The sequence below is a fragment of the Rattus rattus genome, chromosome 2, assembly GCF_011064425.1.
Source record: "Rattus rattus isolate New Zealand chromosome 2, Rrattus_CSIRO_v1, whole genome shotgun sequence".
Taxonomy (NCBI): domain Eukaryota; kingdom Metazoa; phylum Chordata; class Mammalia; order Rodentia; family Muridae; genus Rattus; species Rattus rattus.
The window spans coordinates 187,172,879-187,192,887 of NC_046155.1; the positions used below are offsets into that span (position 1 = coordinate 187,172,879).

Consider the following 20,009-nt stretch of genomic DNA (forward strand, 5'->3'; position numbering starts at 1 on the left):
ATAATATGAACTGAAATAAGGCAGCCACACTCTCTGTGTCTCAGCTAGGCTTGAGGTTCACCAAAACTCTAACCCCGAACCTGCATGTCCTGGAAAATGCTACAAGGGTTGACTGACTTGTAGCATCTACAACCCCAGAACCTGTTGGTAATGAGGATTGTTTCAGTGTTTTTTTTTTTTTCATTTAGTCTCCCTAACAGCTCTGTAAGGAAGGAATGGATATTATTTTCACACTTGTTTGTTTGTTTGTTTTAGAGACAGGACCTCACTATGTAGCTCTTGTTGTCCCTCCTATTCATTATGTATACCAGGCTGGCTTGAATTCACAAAGATCCACTGCTCTGCCTCTCAAGTGCTGGGTCTAAAGGCTTGCACCATTATGCCCTCCTTATTTCTACATCTGAAACCAAGGTTTGTGGTGATTTATCTCAAGTCCCCAGGTTACAGGGGTGGGGCAAGATTCTAACCCACAGCTTCTCTCCAGATCCTAGGCCCTTATTCATTTTATTATCCCAACAATGGATCTAATAAATTCTTGGTAGCATTGTTCAGAAGACAGGTTTGGCTTCTAGGATACAAAAAGCAACAAAACCTATACACCAACCTTTTGGTTGGTTGGTTTTGTGGGTTTTTGAGACAGGGTTTCTTTCTCTGTGTAGCCCTGGCTGTCCTAGAACTCACTTTGTAGACCAGGCTAGCCTCAAACTCGAGATCCGCCTGCCTCTGCCTCCTGAGTTCTGGTACTAAGGCTATGTGCCACCACCTCTATTTAAGACTTTGTTTTTAAGATTTATTTATGCTCTATTTATTTATATAATATAATGTTATATAATAATTAATAATAAATAAATTTATTTATTATGCTCTATTTGCATGTACACCTGCATACATGACAAAAGAGGGCATCAGATCCCTTTGTAGATGGTTGGGAGTCACCAAGTGGGTGCTGAGAATCAAACTCAGGACCTCTGGAAGTGCATCCAGTGTTCTTAACCTCTGATCCATCTCTCCAGCCCTCAGTCCTTGTTTTTAATAATTACATTTTGTTCTATATAATTAAATTTATCAGGCAATTTACACTTCAAGACACGTGTCTTGTCCAGCATCTCTATTCTACATAAGATCTTACTCAGTCTTAAGAATGACAGAGGGGCTGGAGAGATGGGCTCAGCAGTTAAGAGCACTGGCTGTTGCTCTTCCAGAGGAGTCAGTTTCCCAGCACCACATAGCAGCACACAACCTTCCCTAATTCCAGCTCCAGGGAATCTGACACCTTCTTCTGCTATCTATGAGCAGTGCATGAATATGGTACACAGACACACAGGCAGGCAAAAACATCCATACACATAAATGTTTTTTAAAAAGGACAGAAGGGAGGGTCACCTATATATCAAAACAGAACACTTAGAGGTTAAGTCTCAGGCAAACCTGGGTTACTAAATAGCTTTCGGTAACACATTCTAGGATCTAGTTGTTTACTCTTGTTATTATAATTGACACCCTATCATTTGTACAAATTAATGGGTTTCACTGTGACATTTCCACCAATGTATATGTCACCATTGTCCCTGAACTGCCACTAATCATTTCAAGTACATACTGACTCTTTCAAGTTGGGGTTTCAACTATATTGTTGAGTACTGGCAATTTCAAATATATTGGAAAACAGACTTTTCTACTGGTGTCAGAGTTTTTTAATCTAGAAGAGTTACTATACTTCAAAAGGAAAACGTTATATTAAAAAACGACTTTATTGTACATTCAACGACGATTTTATTGTACATTCGTTATCATCTTTGTTATCTTTCAAAGGGCAAAGGGGCAGGGTTTTCATACTTCGTTCAGTTCCAACTCCCTAAGAATGCTGGAGCAGTTTCATCAGTACAGGATCTCCTTCTCTAGAGTTCCTGTAATGACTGCCTTTCGAAAGGCAGTATGATAGACAATTAACCCTTTTTTTTTTCTTGATCCAATTTTTGAGGAGGAAGTTGTTAGTGAAGTAGTTAAAGACCTTTTCATTACTATCTCTCCAACACAAAACAATCGGGGCAGGACCTATCATTCAGTGACCGGAGAATTATGAAACTAAACACTGATTCTCTGCAACAGGCCGGACAGACAACTCTAACTCTGCATCCTTCCCTGCTGGCAGTGTGAACGATCTTCAGGGTGGAAAAAAAACAATTCAACAGCCCTGTGCAGAACCGGTGGGCGCGCCGAAAATGACGCATTCAAACCCGCCCCAGCAGCAAAAGAGCGAGGAGGTGCGCATGCTCGAAAGAAGCGGAAGCCCGGATTTCCGGCCGACGCGTGAGGGTGTGGGTTCCTGGCTTCCGGGTGGGCGTGCGGGGCGGACTAACAAGTGGCCGGAGGCTCGGCCGTAGGACAGGGCCATGGAGAAGCTACGGCGCGTCCTGAGCGGCCAGGACGACGAGGAGCAAGGCCTGACGGCACAGGTAACATTCTCAGCCGCGGCGACGGTGGGAGGGGGCCGCGAACCGCCGTCGGAGAATCGGCCCCGGCTGCTTTGCCGTGGCCTTTCTCTGGGCCCTTCCCCCCTGCACCCGTGTTCCGCAGACCCTGCAGCGAGCTCTGAGGCTCAGGCCTTGGGGCTGGGCTGCCTGTGGCCACCTCGGGCATTCCAGGTCTCAGACATAAACTTGAAGCTACACCGTGCCAAAGGTTGCCTGTGAAGTCAGCCCTCCTTAGCAATGCATGTTTTTTTTAACAGAGCCCTGGTTGTTTGCATGTGACCCAGACATGAAACTTGATAAAGACTTAACTTCCTCCAGTAAGAATTTAAAATAGGCAAACAGGAACTGCTCTGTGTTTTGCATGCTAGCACGTTTTGGTGTGTCTTGGCACAGACATGGACTTGAATTTGTATTACATGAAGATGTTTTGTTTGTTCCTTTTTCCTTTCTGACTTCTTTGTTGGCGTGACTGAGGTAGCCTGTGTTAAGACAAGTGAAATCTATATTGTGTTTTGTTTATTTGTTCTTTTCGTTTTTGTTCTGAGACAAGGTCTCACTGTGTAGCCCTAGCTAGCCTGGAACTACAAAGGTCCTCCTGCTTCTAATCTGTATTGTAATTGCAGTACAAAAGCCTATACATAGTAACATCAGAAATGGCAGTATATATGGTTTATCCAACCAGCTTGATAGTAACAACTGTTTCATGCTCCACTCTTTGTTCTAGATCTGTGATGTAGCTGTGACCACTTGTAGCCATTTAAATTTAAACAGATTAAAATTTAGAATTTATTTCCTTAGTGGTACAACCCACTTTTTGGGTCAGTGGCTACTGTTCAGACATTGATTGCACCTACAGAATGATTCCCGAGTGTGGTCAAGGAGTGCTCTTGTAAATCCTGGGGACAAGGAAGTGATCTTGTTCCTTGAAGTAGTTTCTGGAGGAGAAGAAAGTTGTGCAGAGAAGAGTTCAATCAAAGGTCAAAGGCTCTGGCGGTGATCCAATAGACCTTCAGGTCTCTATATAGTTGTCACTGTCGATGTAATAACAGTGATTGATGGAGGCTTCTGGTGCACAAAATTTACATCTCAAACAAAGGTACGGTTACAGTGGCTGGGACAGAGGGAAAGAGGGACATGTGTAGGAGACAAAGACAGGCAAGAAGAGGTGGAAGACTCTATGTCCCCTTGCATTTCCTAGGCTGTGGAGAGAGGGTTTCAATTTACAGTGAGTGATTGATACAGTATTAGCCACTTTCCTGTCACTGACCACAGTACCTGGCAGAAACGACTCAAGAAGAGGAAGGTATGTTGTAGTTCTCAGTTTCAGAGCTTTAGTCCATCATGATGGGGAAGGCATCGTGGACAGTTCCGGGATAGATATATGAGAGGGGATTCGCTTTGCAGCTCAGGAAGGAGTCAACCCTAGTGAGTGGCTTCTGCCAAGTAGGCCTTAGCATATCAAGTTTCCAGAACCTCTCAAAGTAGTGCCATCCCTGAGAAGAGGGGGTAAGGGCCTGAGCCTGTTCATGGGGAAACCTCAGCTATGTTGATCCAGTTCTCCAAGTTTCTTATTTTTTTAAGATATGTTTTTACTTCATATGTATAATATTTTGCTCTCTGAGGGTAAGAGGTGTAACAGTGATGAGGGACAGGGTACAGTGTTATGGTGACCTTGAAGTGGAAGGTGTCTGGAAAGGAGCATGGGCCCAGAGGGAAGGAAGAGTGCTTAGCCCACTGCTTGTCCTGTGGGATATGTCTGGAGAGCGCGTGTCACAAGGTGAGAGATGCTTAGAAGATGGTGAGGACCAGAAAGTTTGTGAGAGTTCAAGGTGTTCTGCAGCTGTGGGTACTCAGGGTGAGCGGGCAGCAAGGTGTCCAGAGTGGTGAGTTCTTATACTGCAGGATGGAATAGGGCCTCTAAGTAGATGGTTGCCCAGGAACCGGGTTAGACAAGGGTGTCTGGGCACCCTGGAATTTGAGCTACTCCCATCCTGCTGCTGAGCGGCTTGAGGCCCAGGATTTACTAGAAGCTAGGGTTCTGGGCCCTCCTTAGGAGGTGTCTGGGACATCTTCCTAGAGGGAAAGGCCTGAAGCAGGACTCAGCCCATCCTGCTCTCCCATCACTGTGCTTCTAGAGTTAAACCTAGGTTAGCTTCTCAGACCTGTGCATACCTGGCCCCTCCTCCACCTGCCAGGACTTAACTGTGCTTCAGGTGTCTCAGCTTCCTTGCCCGAGTCCATTCTTATCTGTATAGCTTGGCAGTCTTTTAGCAAAGTCATTCTTTCTGGAATGCTCCAACCTGGTTCTTCTAGTAGAGTCAACATTGAGTGTCTTCAGAGAGACCAGTCCTGTTCCTAGTTACCCTCCTATTTGTTTGCTCTGGCTGCTGTTAACACGGTTGACTTCCCCATTTGCATGTAAGACCCATCTGTCTTGCGACCTGTCATTGAAGTCTAACAGGTCTCTGCCATGAACTGTGTGCTCATAGATTTTGACCAGAACTCAAAAACTAGGTAGCTTAGAAACCACAGAAGTTTATTTTTCACTATTCTAGAGGCTGACAGTCCCAAGGTCATGGTCACAAGCAGAATCTGTGTCTCCCCGGGGCCACTTTCTGGCCAGTGGATGCACCATTCTAGTTTCAGTGGAAGGGGTGTAGGAATTCCCTGGGAAAGGAAACTAATCTCACTCCCAAAGGTTCTGTTCCTGTGTTCTGCATGTCCCCCCAGGCTCCGTGTCCAGCACCAGTTTCTGAAAGGTTAGACTTTGGGGGAGCACCAGCGTGCATATTCTAGTATGGTGTAGCAGAGAAGTCATTTGCATGTGGATGACTAGTCCATGTTAACTAAGGAAACTGCCATGTTCTACCTTCAAAGTCGCCACAGGGAAGATGGTAATTAATAAAAACCCTGTTGCATAAGCCACGCAGTGGCTATCAGAAGACTGAACATGACCTGCCAAGGTACTGTGAAACATTTAGTTACTGTGATGTTTGTATATGCGTGGTCCAGGGAATGGCACTATTAGAGGGTGTGGCCCTGTTGGAATAGGTGTGTCACTGTGGGTGTAGGCTATAAGACCCTCATCCTCGCTGCCTGGAAGTCAGTGTTCTGCTAACAGCCGTCAGATGGAGATGTGGAACTCTCAGCCCTTCCTACACCGTGCCTGCCTAGATGCTGCCCTGTTCCTGCCTTTATGATAATGGACTGAACCTCTAAACCTGCAAGCCAGCCCCAATTAAATGTTGTCCATATAAGGGTTGCCTTGATCATGGTGTCTGTTCACAGCAGTAAAACCCTAACCTAAGACAGTTACCTTTTTTTGGTCACATAACTCCAAAAATTCATGTGGTCTCTGAGTTGCATCTGTATGCTCTTGAGCTGCCTGGTGGCTGGGGCCTCTAAATAGCTGCAGGGTTAGAACAGTCACAGAAAAAGATCAGGACTACAGCTCCCTTCAGAGCCCATGGTACTCCAGGACCATGTGGAATGGCAGCTTCCCAGGAGGCTATGTCGCTGCTCGTAGTCATGCCCTAACAGTCAGATCCAATGCTGCATTCTGAACTCCCCCCAAATCCATATACTAAGGCCTGACTCCCAGCATGATAGTCTCAAGAGAAGGTGTCCTTAAAGATATCCCAGGGAGACCATTTGTCCCTTCTATCCTGTGCAGAGGCAGCAGACACCGTGTCTCCTGACACTTGATCCTAGGCTCACAGTTTCCAGAATCAGGAGGAGGAAGAGGAGGAGAGAGGAGGAGGAAGATAAGGAAGAGGTGGTGATGGTGGTTGAAGTCATGGAGATGGTGGTGATGGTGGTGTTTTGTTACAGCGTACCATACTAGTTTGTTTGTTTGTTTGTTTGTTAGACAAAGTGTCTATGTGGTTCTGGCTGGCTTGGAACTCACTATGTAGACAAGGGTGGTCTTGAACTCATGAGTTCCTCCTGCCTCTGCCTCCCGAGGGCTAGGATTAAAGGCAGGTACCACCATGCCTGATAAGCATATAGTGTTTGTTTGTAACCAGGAGCTGAGCCCCTCACCTAAGTTCTTAGAAGCACACATAGTTGCTCTCATCAGGGAGTGCACATAGTTGCTCTCATCGGGGAGTGGCTGGCTGGCTGGCTGTGGAGGCTGGAGAGAGACATCTTTTGAGATTTTGTTTCAAGGTAGTTCCTGCAGCAGGCCTGAGGGGTGGGGCCCTAAAGCAGCTAGGCAAGTGTGTACTTCCCTGGGACAGGTAGGAAGAGTCCCTTCCTGGGAGCCAGAGCAGGGGCCTGGGTGCTCTGGTAAGTGGATGTCTTAAGTACTTTTTTCTGTTGCTGTGATAAGACATCATGACCAAGGCAGCTTACAGAAGAGTTTATTTGAGGCTTATAGTTTTGGAGTGTGAGTCCATGACCATCATGGTAAGGAGCATGACACCATGTAGGTGGGCATAGCTCTGGAGCAGTAGCTGAGAGCTCACATCTTGAGACACAATATGAGGCAGAGAGCTAACTGGGAATGCCATGGGCCTTCAAAACCTCAAAGTCCACCCCCATCCCAGCAAAGCCATACACCTTAATCCTGCCCAAACAGTTCCACCAACTGGGGAGCCAAACACTAACAGTAAGTGAGCCGGTGGGGGCTGCTGTCACTCAAACCACCACAGGAGCCTGAGCTCCCACTGCTGCCTTCAGTTTTCTCTGCTGTCAGTAGGTGGAGTTGTCTGTTCAGAGAGAAGCACTGAAGCAGAACTAGGAGGCTTGAGGAAGTTCTAATAAGAAAGCAGGTTGGGGTTGGGGAGACTGAAAACAGGCTTGACCAAGAGTGGTGCTCAACGTTATTGCACTGAAATGAGGAGAAGCTGAGGGCCTGATAAGAGGCCTGTGGGGCAGGTGAGACAGCAGCTCCTAGTGATGTCTTTACAAAAAGATAAAGAGAGGGAGTATTTCTGTGGAGGTGTGGTGAGACATCCCTTCCCCCTGAGGGACCAGCCACACAACAGTATAGTATAGAATAGTTTATTTAAGGCATGGGGAAGGGAGTCAAGAGGGTGGTAGAGGCAGAAAAAGGCAGAGAGAGAAAAAGAGAGAGAGTAGAGAAATAGAGGTTGCCCATGAGCACATGGAGAGGGAGATGGGGAAGGGATAAGAGGACAGAACAGGAACAGGAAGGCAAGAGAGAGAGGAGAGTAGGGGCAGGGGTGGGGGGACAACCAACCCCTTTTATAGTGACAGGCATACCTGGCTGTTGCCAGGTAACTGTGAAGCAGAGCTTAGACAGAACTTAGGATATTGGTTGTTTGTTTTTTTAAGACTAATTTCCTTTTGTGTATGACTGTTTTATCTACATGTATGTGTATGTATGTGCACTATGTGCCCACTGAGGCCAGAAAACAGCATGGGATACTCTTTAACTAGAATTGGGAATGGTGCTGGCAGTTGGACCCAGGTCCAGTGTTTGTGAAAGTGCTATTAACTCCTGAACCCCAGCCCCAAGACTGGGGTTTTTGAACAAGGATTTCAGAGATAGAGGGATTGCAGGGAAGAAGGCGGCTTTGGCAGTAGGTCAGTAGGTGGGATGAAAGAGAAAAGCCACTAGAAATGGGTTGAAGAACATTCAGATGGGCAGTCCATGTTGAATATGGAGAACAGGCGAAGTTTACCATGTCAGTGGGACTGGCCTTGTGGCCAGGAGTCCTGAAAGATGATCAGGGGCAATTGGGGGACAAAGTGACTCTTTACCATATGAACCCCAGGAGGAAAGGGGGCAAGAATAGCTCTGAGGAGCAGGACCTTCAGCCTCTGCTGATTGTTGTCTTTTTACATGCAGTCATCTGGGGAGAGAAATGGAGGGAATGCAGAAATTAGGGCTTTCGCTAATCGAAAGCCATAGCAAGCATTCTGGAGGACTGGGTTCTGGGCTCTGTGGCTCTCCCTGGCCCTGCAGGTGGTATGGCTCCGGGCCTTTCTCTCTCTCATCAGGTACAGGGGTCACTGCGTGGTGTCCATTTGTTCTCACTGCCTGCCTGGCTGAGGAGCTTGCCACAGTGCATCTTTCAGTCCTGATTCCTTGCTGTGTCTTCTCAGTGCCCTTTGGTCAAAGACTTTACTGTCTCATGTGATGGCAAGAAGTCCTGAAAATAGAAAGTGAAAATTATATGCATGTATGGCAGAGCATGGTGTTCTGATATGTTTGACAGCAGGTTACTTGTGAAGCGATGTGCACATTTGGGATGTTTTATTCTGTGACTAAAATCCATGTAGTGTATGCATCCCTGTAAGAAGGGGCTTCGGGTTCACCCAATTTACAACCACATGTTCAGTTAGGCTGTAGCGGGTGGCATTGTTGGAATTAGGATGTTAAAGTGCGAAGACACTAAGATACATTAAACGTGGTGTGTTGCGCTGATGGAACACTTCAACTTTTCTCTGCCTTTCATGCTGCATAAGGATTTCCAGATGATCTGCTGAGGTAAGGAGTGGAGACCAAGGGGATTGATTGCAAGCTGATGCCCACAAATTTCTATTGGGATTTCAACACTGAAAATGTCCTGAGCTGCTGTTGTTACTTTTTTAAAGTGTATTTGGTAATGCCCATTAGAAACTTAAATTTTAGGATAAAATTAGGATTAAATTCTAGTTCTAGCTTTGAACTTGCTGTATGGTTGAGGCTACCTTTGAACTCCTGCCTCTACTTCCCAAGTATTGGGATTATAGGCACACACTGCCATGCCTAGCTAAATTTCTAGTTTCTTCAACAGTCCCAGAAGCCAGCTTGCTCTTTAGGCTGGACATCCATTGCAGTGTGGTTCACTGAGGACACAGGCTCACCTCCGGGTGAAGCACACCTTTGCTGGGGGCCTTCCATTTCCCTCTCCAGTTCCTCTGCTTCCTTAAAGGTTTCCCCTGAGATCATCCTTGCCTCACTCCGCAGGCCGGGCGGAAGTGAGAGGTGTGTGCAGGCCCAGCCTCAGCAGTTCCCAGCATGCAGCCCACAGCTTTATCTCGGTTTCAAGATGCATCTCTACCATTGTGCTGTTCTGCCTAGATAAACATGCATGTACTGCACCCAACACGCAAGGACTTGATGAGGCCTAAGACGTACTGTGATTATACTTACCGGGCCCTTTGCCAGGGTCAGCTGATGTTCTTATAACCACAGAAGTGACTGTATTATAGAGTCAGGTCCATGTTCACAATATGCTGCCAGGCATGGGGGCACGCACCTTGGTCCCAGCACTCAGGAGGCAGAGACAGGCATATCTCTGAGTTCTAGGACAGCCAGAGATACGGAGAGAATCCCTGTCTCAAAAGACAAAGAAGCTTGCTTAATGTAGTATAGAGTGAGATGTATACACGCTGATCTAACTTTCTTAACTGTCTCTCTTTTCTAAGGTCCTGGATGCCTCATCCCTGAGTTTCAACACCAGGTTGAAGTGGTTTGTCATATGCTTTGTTGCTGGCATTTTCTTTTCAATCCTTGTGAGTTAAGGCATTGTCTCTTCTAATAGTCATATTGTTCTAAATGAATATTTTAATTAAGCACCAGCAGAAATATCCTGCTTTATCTAAATGTTAGATTATTTTGATGGAATACAGTGACCTTAAATAAATGTGTAGGGATTGATTAAAAATAAACAAATTAATGTTATGGTAACTTGGAGAAAATGTTAAAATTGTATTTGAAACACCAATTTTTCTAGAAAACTAGACAATCGGTAATTTAGATGTGTTTTAGTAAGCCTGTTTTAACTTGGCATTTAAATGAATACTTAGTTTCAGACAAGCGTGGAGACAGTTCTGTTAGAGCACATTTGTATACACTGATACAAGAGACTATATTAACACAGTTTTATTTAAGCACTACCGTACAGTACTTAGTATCAACCACTGTAGTAGAACTTTCTAATTTTGGGCTCTGAAGATCATATTGTTATCTAACTAACTATAATTTCTACATAGGGAACTGGGTTGCTATGGCTTCCCAATGGCGTGAAGCTCTTTGCAGTATTTTATACCCTTGGAAACCTTGCTGCATTGGCCAGGTATGTATATACTTTTGCTTCTCAAAATGCCTTATTTGCTGTTGGTACCAGATTTTCTTCCTCGTAAGTCTTTATAAGTAGCATGCTTCTGTTGACTGTTTATAATATCAATATTGCGGCAAAATTTATGCTATTACTGCTATTGTGTGACTGAGTACTGGGGATACTCAGCAGTGTGCAGAGCACAGAGGCTAGGTTCTGGCCTAGAGTCTGCTCCAGAGCCCAGCTGTGTAGTTATGCCCTTCAGTACTGGCTCTTGTGGAGTGAAGGTTTTATGAGGAAGAGCTCACACAGGAAGCTAGGAGCAGATGTGACAGTGTTGGTGCAGTGCAGAGAACGGAAGCTGGTGAGCAGCAGGGACTGGAGCTGCCGGGCATCTTCTGAGAGAGCATTGCTGTGGGGATGAGTAGAGCATCCAGGCCACCTGTGATGCTTTAACAACATGTTTCTGCAGGCTGGGAGTCCAAGAGCAGCACCTCAGTTGTCTGCTGAGAGCTGCACCCTGTATCCCTGAGGTGCATGCACTCCCATGTTTGGAGGGTCACCTTAGGGCCTTGCTTCCACCCATGTGGGAGTGGGAGGCAGTCTGGTCTCTTCACCCTTTACACCATCATACCAATATCATGTTAATCAATAGCATATCTTTTAGTGTCTTTTCTAAGGTAAGGGGGAAACCCAAGTATGGTGGACATGCATGCGATACTTGTATTCTGGAGGAGAAAACAGAACTATCGCAAAGTCTAGGCCAGCCTGGGCTAGTAGCAAAATCGTGTGTCAAAATGACAACAAAATGAAAGTAACTGCCCAGTACTCAGAAGTTCAGGCAGGAGGATTGCGAGTATATAGCCAGCCAGGGCCACATAGAAAGAGCTTGTCTCAAAGGAACAACAAACTAAGTTGGGGGGAAGTTCCCAGTACAGAAGGATAAGGTATTTAAGGCCAGCCTAGGCTTTGTCCCAAACAGTCACAAAGACAACAGATCCACAGACAAGTAAAGCAAAAAGTAAAACAACTCACACAGTTTATTTTATAGCAATTTATTTCTGCATAGCCAGACAAATTACTAAAGCCATCTTTTACTTTGTTTCAAATAGTACGTGCTTTTTAATGGGACCTGTGAAGCAACTGAAGAAAATGTTTGAAACAACAAGATTGCTTGCAACAATTATTATGCTGGTAAGTAAATAATGTTAATTTTATAAATGTACACCTTTTCTGCATTATTGCTCTGTGTGTGTGTGTGTGTGTGTGTGTGTGTGTGTGTGTGTGTGTGTGTGTGTGTAGTAACAGAATGTTGAAGAGTTGTATAGCATTGTCTAATATGATTGGCTGGGTGGAACATGCTTCCTGGTGCATGTGCATTATATAGCTGGGAGTAGTTAGGAAAATCAGCTGTTGTATTTCATTTTTAAGGCCTACACGTGTTGGGACATCTGTTCCTCGTGGGAGTGAAAGTGCAGTACTTGTGAATTCATAGGAATCTTCTCAGGGAGAATGGGAATTTTAACTTGTACGGTTTCTGTCTCCTGCTGTTTGCTGACTTGCCTGTTGTCGTGGGACAGTTTCTCAGTAGTGCTATGAGTTGAGTCCCTTCCTGTAACAGGCTCTTACGGTGGCTGTCACTCAGTGCTGGTTGTTGAGTCACACTGTTTGCAGGAAATGTTAAGTTGCAGCACACACAGATTCTGCCTCACAGTATGGTGAAGACAACTGCTTCCCCAGTGCCGATGAAGCAGTGTGCAGGTGCTCTCTCTGGTTAAAGAGAGGAAAGCTGAGCCTCAGACAGCCCCCCCCCAAGACGGGGCTCACAGCAGGCCTTCCTAGCTTAGACTCCCACTCTGTTCTCCTGGCCTGTCCAGGTGAAGTGGGTGTGCAGCAAGCTCATGCGGTCTCCTGTGTGAAGCTCATGCAGTGTCCTGTGTAAAGCTCATGCGGTCTCCTGTGTGAAGCTTGTCCACGCTGTAAACATGGTGGAGCATGCTGACGCTATTGGCGCTGCTGTTGGCATTGTTGTGAGCATTCACAAGGTGCAGGGGTGGCCTCTTGCTGCTCTAACTTTTACTTTCCAGTCTTTCCCTTTGCTTGACCAGCACAATATTTAGGGCTTCAGTTTGCTGGGACAGCGGGTATCGTTTCTCTAGGCTTTAAGGCGGCAGCAGAGCCCACTGTCCCATTTGTCTGTTTATTCTGTTGCTATCCAAGCAGGTGAGTGCAGAAGTTTGTAGTTTCTCATGAGCCCTTGAAGAACCTCAGGTTTCTCACACACTCTTTCCTTCCCCGTAGTTGTGCCTGGTGTTTACCCTGTGTGCTGCTCTCTGGGTAAGTTATGTCAGCTATGCTGACATCTGCTCACTGTCCCCACTCCACCATTGTCTGAGAACAGAACCGAGGCCAGTTTCATGAAGCCTTCCAGAGAGTCAGTGCCCCTGAAACAGATGTAAGGTGGAGTCTGCTCTCTACAACCTACTCAGAGGTTGTTGTTAAGCGTGGGTCCCTGTGAGCACATTTAGGGACCAGGTTGCTGCTCTGACAGCATCCTAGACTGGGCCTGTGCCCTCTGCTTTGCCTGCTGCAGACTCTGTACTTTGGGGGAAGCAGCAGTGTGAAAAGCTCCCAGAGAAGGGTGGTCCAGAAAACAAGCAGATGGACAAACACGACTAAAAAGAATCTCCATCAGGACCGCATGTGGTGGTGATAGCTTTAGTCAGCATCCTAGAGGCAGAGACAGACAGCTGTCTTGAGTTTGAGGTTAGCCTGCTCTACATAGTAACTTCCAGGTCAGCTGAGGGCTTTATACATGTGTGGTTGTGCTATAATGAAAGTCAGAGGACAATTTGCGAGAGCCAGTTCTCTCCACAACGTGGGTGCCAGGATGTCAGGCTTGGCAAACAATTGCTTTCACCCACTGATCCATCTCGTCTCTCCTTTAAGGGCAGGGCTAGGCGTGTAGCTCAGTGGTAGAAAGCATCTGTCCGGCTGGAGACAAGTCCTGGTTTTGACCCTCCCTCAGCACCTGCCCACCTTCTTCCCCCACAAGATTAGAATTCTCATGTTAGTTATCTTAGAGCATTGTAGGAACTTTATATTATCCCAGGAAACCGCAGTAGTCTAATTGTCCTCTTAAACAACAAGCAAACAAAACCCCTGTCTGGGTGATGGTGGTGCATGCCTTTAACCCCAGCTCTGAGGAGGCAGAGACAGGAGAATGTTTGTAAATTTGATACCAAAGTGAGTTCCAGGACAGCCAGGACTACGTAGAGAAACCCTGTCTCAGAAAAAAGAAGCAAACCCAAAAACCTCAGGAAGCCAGGCATGATAGTGCATGCTACAATCTCAGCACATGGGAGGTTGAGGCAGGAGGATCGCGATAGTTTCAGAGCCAGTCCAGGCTGTGTAGCGAAACATCCCCAAAGAACAAAATCTGGAGAAGGAGCAGGGGGGGAGGCACGGGATAGGTAATTCTGTGGAGTTTTACAGGGTTGAAATACTGATTCTAGGAAAGGTTAAATCACTTTGGTAGTATCAAAGTTAGGTCAAGCTGCAACCTTCAAGAGTTCCGATTTCCAGCCTTTGCATAACTGTAGCAGTCACTTATGCTGTGTGTTTTACAGCATTTAAGATAGTAGAGGTAGCATTGGAAAGGAAATGTACTTTCATGAGTGATATTTAAAGTTTTAAAATATATAGGGATAAAATTGATAAATAGGCTATTCCCACCCATTCCTCCATCCCCCCAACCCCGGGAGCTGAGGACCGAGCCCAGGGCCTTGCACTGAGCTAAATCCCCAACCCCCAGGCTGTCCATTTTAAAGCAAAGAATTTCACCTGACTTATAATGCTACTTTTTAAAACCCTAAATGTGTTGTTTGTTGCCAGTGGCGGAAGAAGGGGCTGGCCTTACTCTTCTGCATATTGCAGTTCTTGTCAATGACCTGGTAAGTCTCTTCTTATACCAGTTACAGAATGGAGACTGTCTAGGGTGTTAGAAGCATCATTTAGATTCTGGAGAGCCCTAGAAAGGGGGGGCAGAGGCCTATGCCTGTAGCCAGATTCCTGCAGAGTCAGATAGAGTGAGGCCCATTCTGTGCCTCCCTGGTAGTAGAGAGAGCTGTGGTGTCAGGGTGCACTGGCTATGGGGGCAGGCTACTGTGGGAAGAGAACCGATCAGAAATGTAGACAAAGCCACCTGGATTCCCACAAGAGGAAGCTCACACGGTGCACCCACGGGTGTCAGCTGCCCCTAGGGATTCCACCCGCTGTTGCTGTGTGTCTTCTTTCTAGTGCCACATCCTCCTCACAGCCCCATGTGACTCATTCTGCCTCCACTCCCCTGCCTGGAAAGCCCCAGCCAGCCACTCCTTCCCCTGCTCCCCCTCAGACTACAGAGCAAATTCCTTGCCTTTCTCAATTTTATTGTTTTGTGTCTTTCCCATTGCCTGTCACCCAGCTGGGCTCAGCTCTTCTGGCTGTTTCTACCTTTCCCCGACAGATACATCAGTGTGTTTCAGCTCACCCTGAAAGGTGACTTGACTTTTTCATTGAAATGGGAATGTAGGCTGACTCACATAGGCTACTCTAACATTGTACTTTCCTTTACTGTGTTCCAGGTGGCTTGTCTCCAGGAAGTTGTCACCATTCTTAGTAATGTTAGCTTTTGCTGGAACGATAAGAGAGTAACTTGTGCAGCAGGCCTCAGCACAGCACCAGAGTCCTGAAGTTTGCTGAACATATTATCAGTGTTTGTAGCTCAGTGGCAGAGGACCTAGATTCCATCCCCAGTACAGCAAAGTCTACAGGCTGCTTGTGAGGCCGTCGGTCTCGGAAAGTCAGAATCTTTCACAAGTTCCCAGTCAGTGCTATCGCCTGAGATGGCCTAACAGTCTGAGAACCCCTGGCCTATGTTCGGCTGCTGAGGTGGCTGCAGTTGGCACTGTGTCCAGTGGGCATAGGGCTTGGTGTAGACAAAGTATCAACATCTTTGACTCTCTTTTGCAGGTATAGTCTGTCCTACATCCCGTATGCAAGGTAAGCTCTGGATTCCATTATACTCCTGGACATAAGTTTAAATAATTCTCACATTAAGCTATGTAGAAAGTTATTTTTAAGGACGACTACACAGCTGGGTGTATACACTGCCTTTAGGTAAATGACATCTTGCCGCACATGGCACTGCTCCTGCCTTGCTGTATGAACACTAACAGGGAATTTGAAAACAATTCTGGATCGTTCTGGTCAGTACCCAGGAGGCAGAGACTCCAGCAGGAATAATTCTGTTTTGGAAAGTGATAAGGAAAGTTAGGGTCAGGGGTCAAGGTGTAGCACATTAATGTTCCTAGCTAGCACCATGCTCACTCTTTGCTGGTTGGGAGCCAGGGGTGATAGGGGAATGTCCAGACCCACGGCAGCCAGCGTGGTCTGCTGTGCTGTTTCTCTGCTTTTCTAGAGGAATGTGATGATTTAGTTGTAGAAGAAAAATGTTAATTCCAACCTTATACCTGATAGATTTGGAAAAAACAGTTCTGCTGAAGTAGGGCTTTGTCTCTGTGGAATTTGGAGATGCCTTACATATTTAAAGACAGCAGAATTAATACGCCTAATGTGAACAGTGGAAGACATTGTTTTTACTCAATCTTTTATTGTGAGTGATTATTTCTGACAAACACGTAAAAGGAGAAACAGCAAAGCAGTGTGGGCTGCGGGAAGGAGGCCCTGGATGAGGCAGAGGCTCACATGGAGCAGAGGCGAGAGGCGAAGGGCAGCAGGCAGCAGGCAGCAGGCAGCAGGCAGGATGCATTTCAGATTTATTAGCGAGTGTTTTGAGTAGGGAGTTTTTGTTTTTAATGTAAGCATATTATATGATGGCTTGGACACGTAGAAAAGAAAATGAAGTTCATCACGTGGTTTTGGGAGTTTTTAGGATGCAGCAATGAAATTCACTGTCTGCCTCCTGGACTCTGGAGTGAGCGGCTTTGCTCCCACTTTGCCACCATGATGTCCTGCCTCTCTCTGGCCAGATCCCAACTGGTAAATAACCAGGACACAGACAGATTGCACACAAGAGAGAACACAAGTGAGGCTCGCCACCCACAAATGGGTTTATCTGGCTCACGTTTCCAGGTCGGTCAGCGACAGAAGTCAGGGCAGGAACTCAAGCAGGAACCGTGGAGGATCACTGTTTGCTGCCTTTCTCGGGGACTTAGTGTAGCCAGCTTTGCCGTGAGGCTCAGGAGGAGCCCTTCCTGGGGACTGGCACTGTCCACAGTGGGCTGAGCCTGCCTGTATCAATTAATAATCAAAACAATCCCCACAGACGTGCCCACAGGCCAGTGTGATCCACCAACCTTCAGCTGAGATTCCTACTCATGTGATTCATGTGTACAGGACAGTGTCATTGCCAGGTCAGCCTGGTTTCCTGCAAGCTGCGGGATTCTGTGCTTTCTGTGACCGACTAAGACTCTGTTGATGGCTCAGGAGTGCTTGCTCCTCTGGAGGACCAGACCACCCACGTCAGGTGCCTCATCCATCTGTCCTGGGGTCTGTTTGCCTTTTCTGGACTCTGTAGGCACCTACATTCATGGCAGACACACAGACATATACAACATACACAAAAATAAAAAGTTTAAAAAAACCACATTTTTTGTCCATTCACACTCACTGTTGGACATGTAGGCTGATTCCATAGCTTGGCTGTTGTGATCATTGCAAGTTAAAAAAAAAATCTTATAAAAACTTAACTCCCAGATTATTTTGTTATTGAGAGTCGTTTCTTTTATTAAAATTAGGGCTATGTGCTAGTGAAAATTCCTGTGACAAATACCATTTCAAATATTAGCAAGAATACTTTAAAAGCACTTGCTGGTGTTCTGAGTGATTCTCAGCAAAGCCTTGGTTCCCTGGAAACTGCAGCAGCGTCCAGCCCTGCTTGGAAGTTGCTAATGCACGGTGGGACTCTGCTGCTGCTCCTGCACACTGCTCCTCCATGGCCCTTTCTCTTCCTTCCCCCAGGGACGCGGTACTCAAGTGCTGCTCCTCCATCTTGAGTTGAAAGTCGTCTCTGCCCAGGAGGAGTGACTGGGAACAGTACTGATGCTGTGCCTGCTCCAGCGATCACTCCAGAGACGGCAGTAGTCTCAGCCGTGCCATGGACCGCTGAACCTCACTGTGCAGCCCTCCGGTCCCTGCCCGTTAACCTCTGCTTCCAAAGACAAGATCGTAATCATTGCCACTTGTAAATACTTGTTACCCTGTTTTTAATCTTTACAGACAGCTTCTGAAATGTGAATATTTAAGGTGTAAACCTGTGTTGTAAGATATATCCCACTTATTCAGCCTTTTTAAATGCTCCACAACTTTAAAGAGTTTTTTAACTTTAAAAATGTGAAACTTTATATACTTTAAGCCTAAAATTACTTATTACGTGTAATAAAAAGTAATATATGTATCTTGACAGTTTTGAAATAAACACTTGGAAATGTAACATTTTCTGGATCAGCCGTATAAGGTGGAGAAGGTGCAGCTTGTGGGCAGTTCACACCACTCAGTGTCTCAAAGTACAGAAATGGTGGAAGAGGACAAGCAGCTAGGGACACCCTGTGGACTTGGGGGCTGGAGAGACAGCTCCACTAAGAATACTTGCTTCTCTCCAGAGAACCAGTTTAATTCCCAGCATGCATGCGTAAGGTGGCTCACAACCATCTTTTAACTCCAGTTTTAGGAGATCTGAGTCCTCTCCTGGCCTCCAGAGGCACCACATGCACACGTTGACCAGACATACATGTAAACAAAGCACTCTTATACACAAAAATAAATCTGTAAAATAGCCCTGCGGACTGAGGGTTTCACCTGCCTACCCTAGAGCCTCTAGGCGGCAGATGAGAACACAGACACCCGTGCTCAGTTGAGGCTCTGGGGACCGCGAGGAAGTGTGGGATGCACAGAGGTTCCACCCTGTGGCACGTGTGCTGTTCTGCTCTGCACCTGCTGGGCTCACACCTACAGAGTGAACGCTGAAGACAGGTTTTAGAGAATTCCCATACAACGGTAGTGAGGGAAAGAACTTGGATTTCAGGCTCAGGGAAGAACAGCCACATGCCATGCTCCCTACAGGTTTCTGGCTCCTCTCAAGTGCCTGTCCTGTCCAGTTGGCCAGATTCTGGTGGCCAAGCCCTGCTGTGTACCTTTGAGTCACCTTGTTCTTCCTTGCTGCCATCAGCCATACCTTCTGAAGAAAGCACAACTGGGGGGGTGGGGAGGGGTCCCCTTCAAAAAATATCTCCAAGTAGACTTTAAAACCCAGGTGCTGTCTGCTCACCTTGTACCCTGTCCTGGTTGGGTATAACCAGGCCCAAGGAAAGGGTCTTTCGGACCATGGGAGAGAAAGAAGCAGAGGCCATTTGGAAGAACTGAATCTGGGTAGCCTACCCTGTAGACCTTGGAGTTCTTCCTGCACTAGAATCAGGGTGGCTCACAGAAAGCAGTCCTCAGGGTGGGTCAGTGTTGGTACAGGTCCCAGGGAAAGGTGAGTAACTGGAATAAAGACATCCACAGAGGCAGCAGAATGGCCTTAGGATGGAGAAATGGGATCCTAAGCCCACTGATGTGGAGAGAATGCCTGGACAACAGGGTTTTGCCTTTGCTGGAATCTCAGGGCTTCCCAGATAGGACAGGTCCTTACCCAGGCCCGATGGCAGGAGCGGTGTTGTCTGCATGGGCATTGCAAGATAATGGGATGGTGCTGGGAAGGATTCAAACTTGAGGAGCACAGGCCCTGTAGCAGAATGAGGTGTGAGGGGGCATGCATACTTGATGTGTGGGGGCAGGCAGGCAGAGGTGGGGCACTGGAACACTGATCTTGAAGTAGTCGAGCCAATCTAGTTTTCCATTCCAGCCCTGATCCTGACTGGAGAGTTTGCAGGGCTGCTGGTGAGAGGAACAGGACAGACTGAGTTTGGGTCTTCAGTGGGAATAGAGGGGAGGGCACAGCCGTTACAGTGTGAAAGTTGTAGTCCGTTAAAGCCGGGCTGTGGGGTGGTGTGGTTAGGGCTCTTGTGACTTGTGTCTGGTTTCTGAACAGCAGGGTCAGTCCTTTGGGCAGGGATGATCTGTCCCTCCTGCTTTTCTCACCCAGCATCCTGCAGCCCTCCTCACGTGTTGTGTAGCTAGTTCCTCAGCATGAGCCAGGGTCACACTGGGTAGCACACGTAGTAGCATATGCCAGCTGCTGGCCAGCTAACATCACTTTACACTAGAGAGGATCCGAATCCCCCAACCCCTAGATCCGTGGTGGGGCTCACATCAGGAGAATAGACATTGCAGACTGGTCCTCAGAGATCCCATAGCTCACTTAAAAAAAAAAAAAAAAAAGAAAAGAAAAAAAAAGTGTTTTTAGTCTCCCACTACCTTTCCAGAACCTCCAAGGTGTGGAATGCATAGTAACGGGCATAGATGTCCTAAAGAGGTTATTTGGGCCCTCCCTCAGAATGTCCACACTACTATTATGTGGAGG

General features: G+C 46.7%; 1 protein-coding gene across 1 annotated transcript; it reads left to right on the top strand.

Moving 5' to 3' along the window:
* Positions 1 to 2,271: 2,271 nt before the first annotated feature.
* Sft2d1 (SFT2 domain containing 1) lies at positions 2,272 to 17,981 on the top strand. Its single transcript, XM_032894687.1, has 8 exons — positions 2,272 to 2,456; positions 9,855 to 9,941; positions 10,422 to 10,504; positions 11,599 to 11,680; positions 12,788 to 12,823; positions 14,381 to 14,439; positions 15,500 to 15,529; positions 17,510 to 17,981. Exons 1-8 carry the CDS (start codon positions 2,394 to 2,396, stop codon positions 17,547 to 17,549), a joined length of 480 nt encoding a protein of 159 aa, XP_032750578.1. The 5' UTR covers positions 2,272 to 2,393; the 3' UTR covers positions 17,550 to 17,981.
* Positions 17,982 to 20,009: the final 2,028 nt, after the last annotated feature.

Excerpts from the sequence above, each read along its gene's own strand:
- Sft2d1 (XM_032894687.1), top strand. The coding sequence starts at position 2,394 with ATGGAGAAGCTACGGCGCGTCCTGAGCGGCCAGGACGACGAGGAGCAA. Across the intron at positions 9,942-10,421 it reads GCATTTTCTTTTCAATCCTT|GGAACTGGGTTGCTATGGCT; the intron begins GTGAGTTAAGGC and ends ATTTCTACATAG. Across the intron at positions 14,440-15,499 it reads CAGTTCTTGTCAATGACCTG|GTATAGTCTGTCCTACATCC; the intron begins GTAAGTCTCTTC and ends TCTCTTTTGCAG.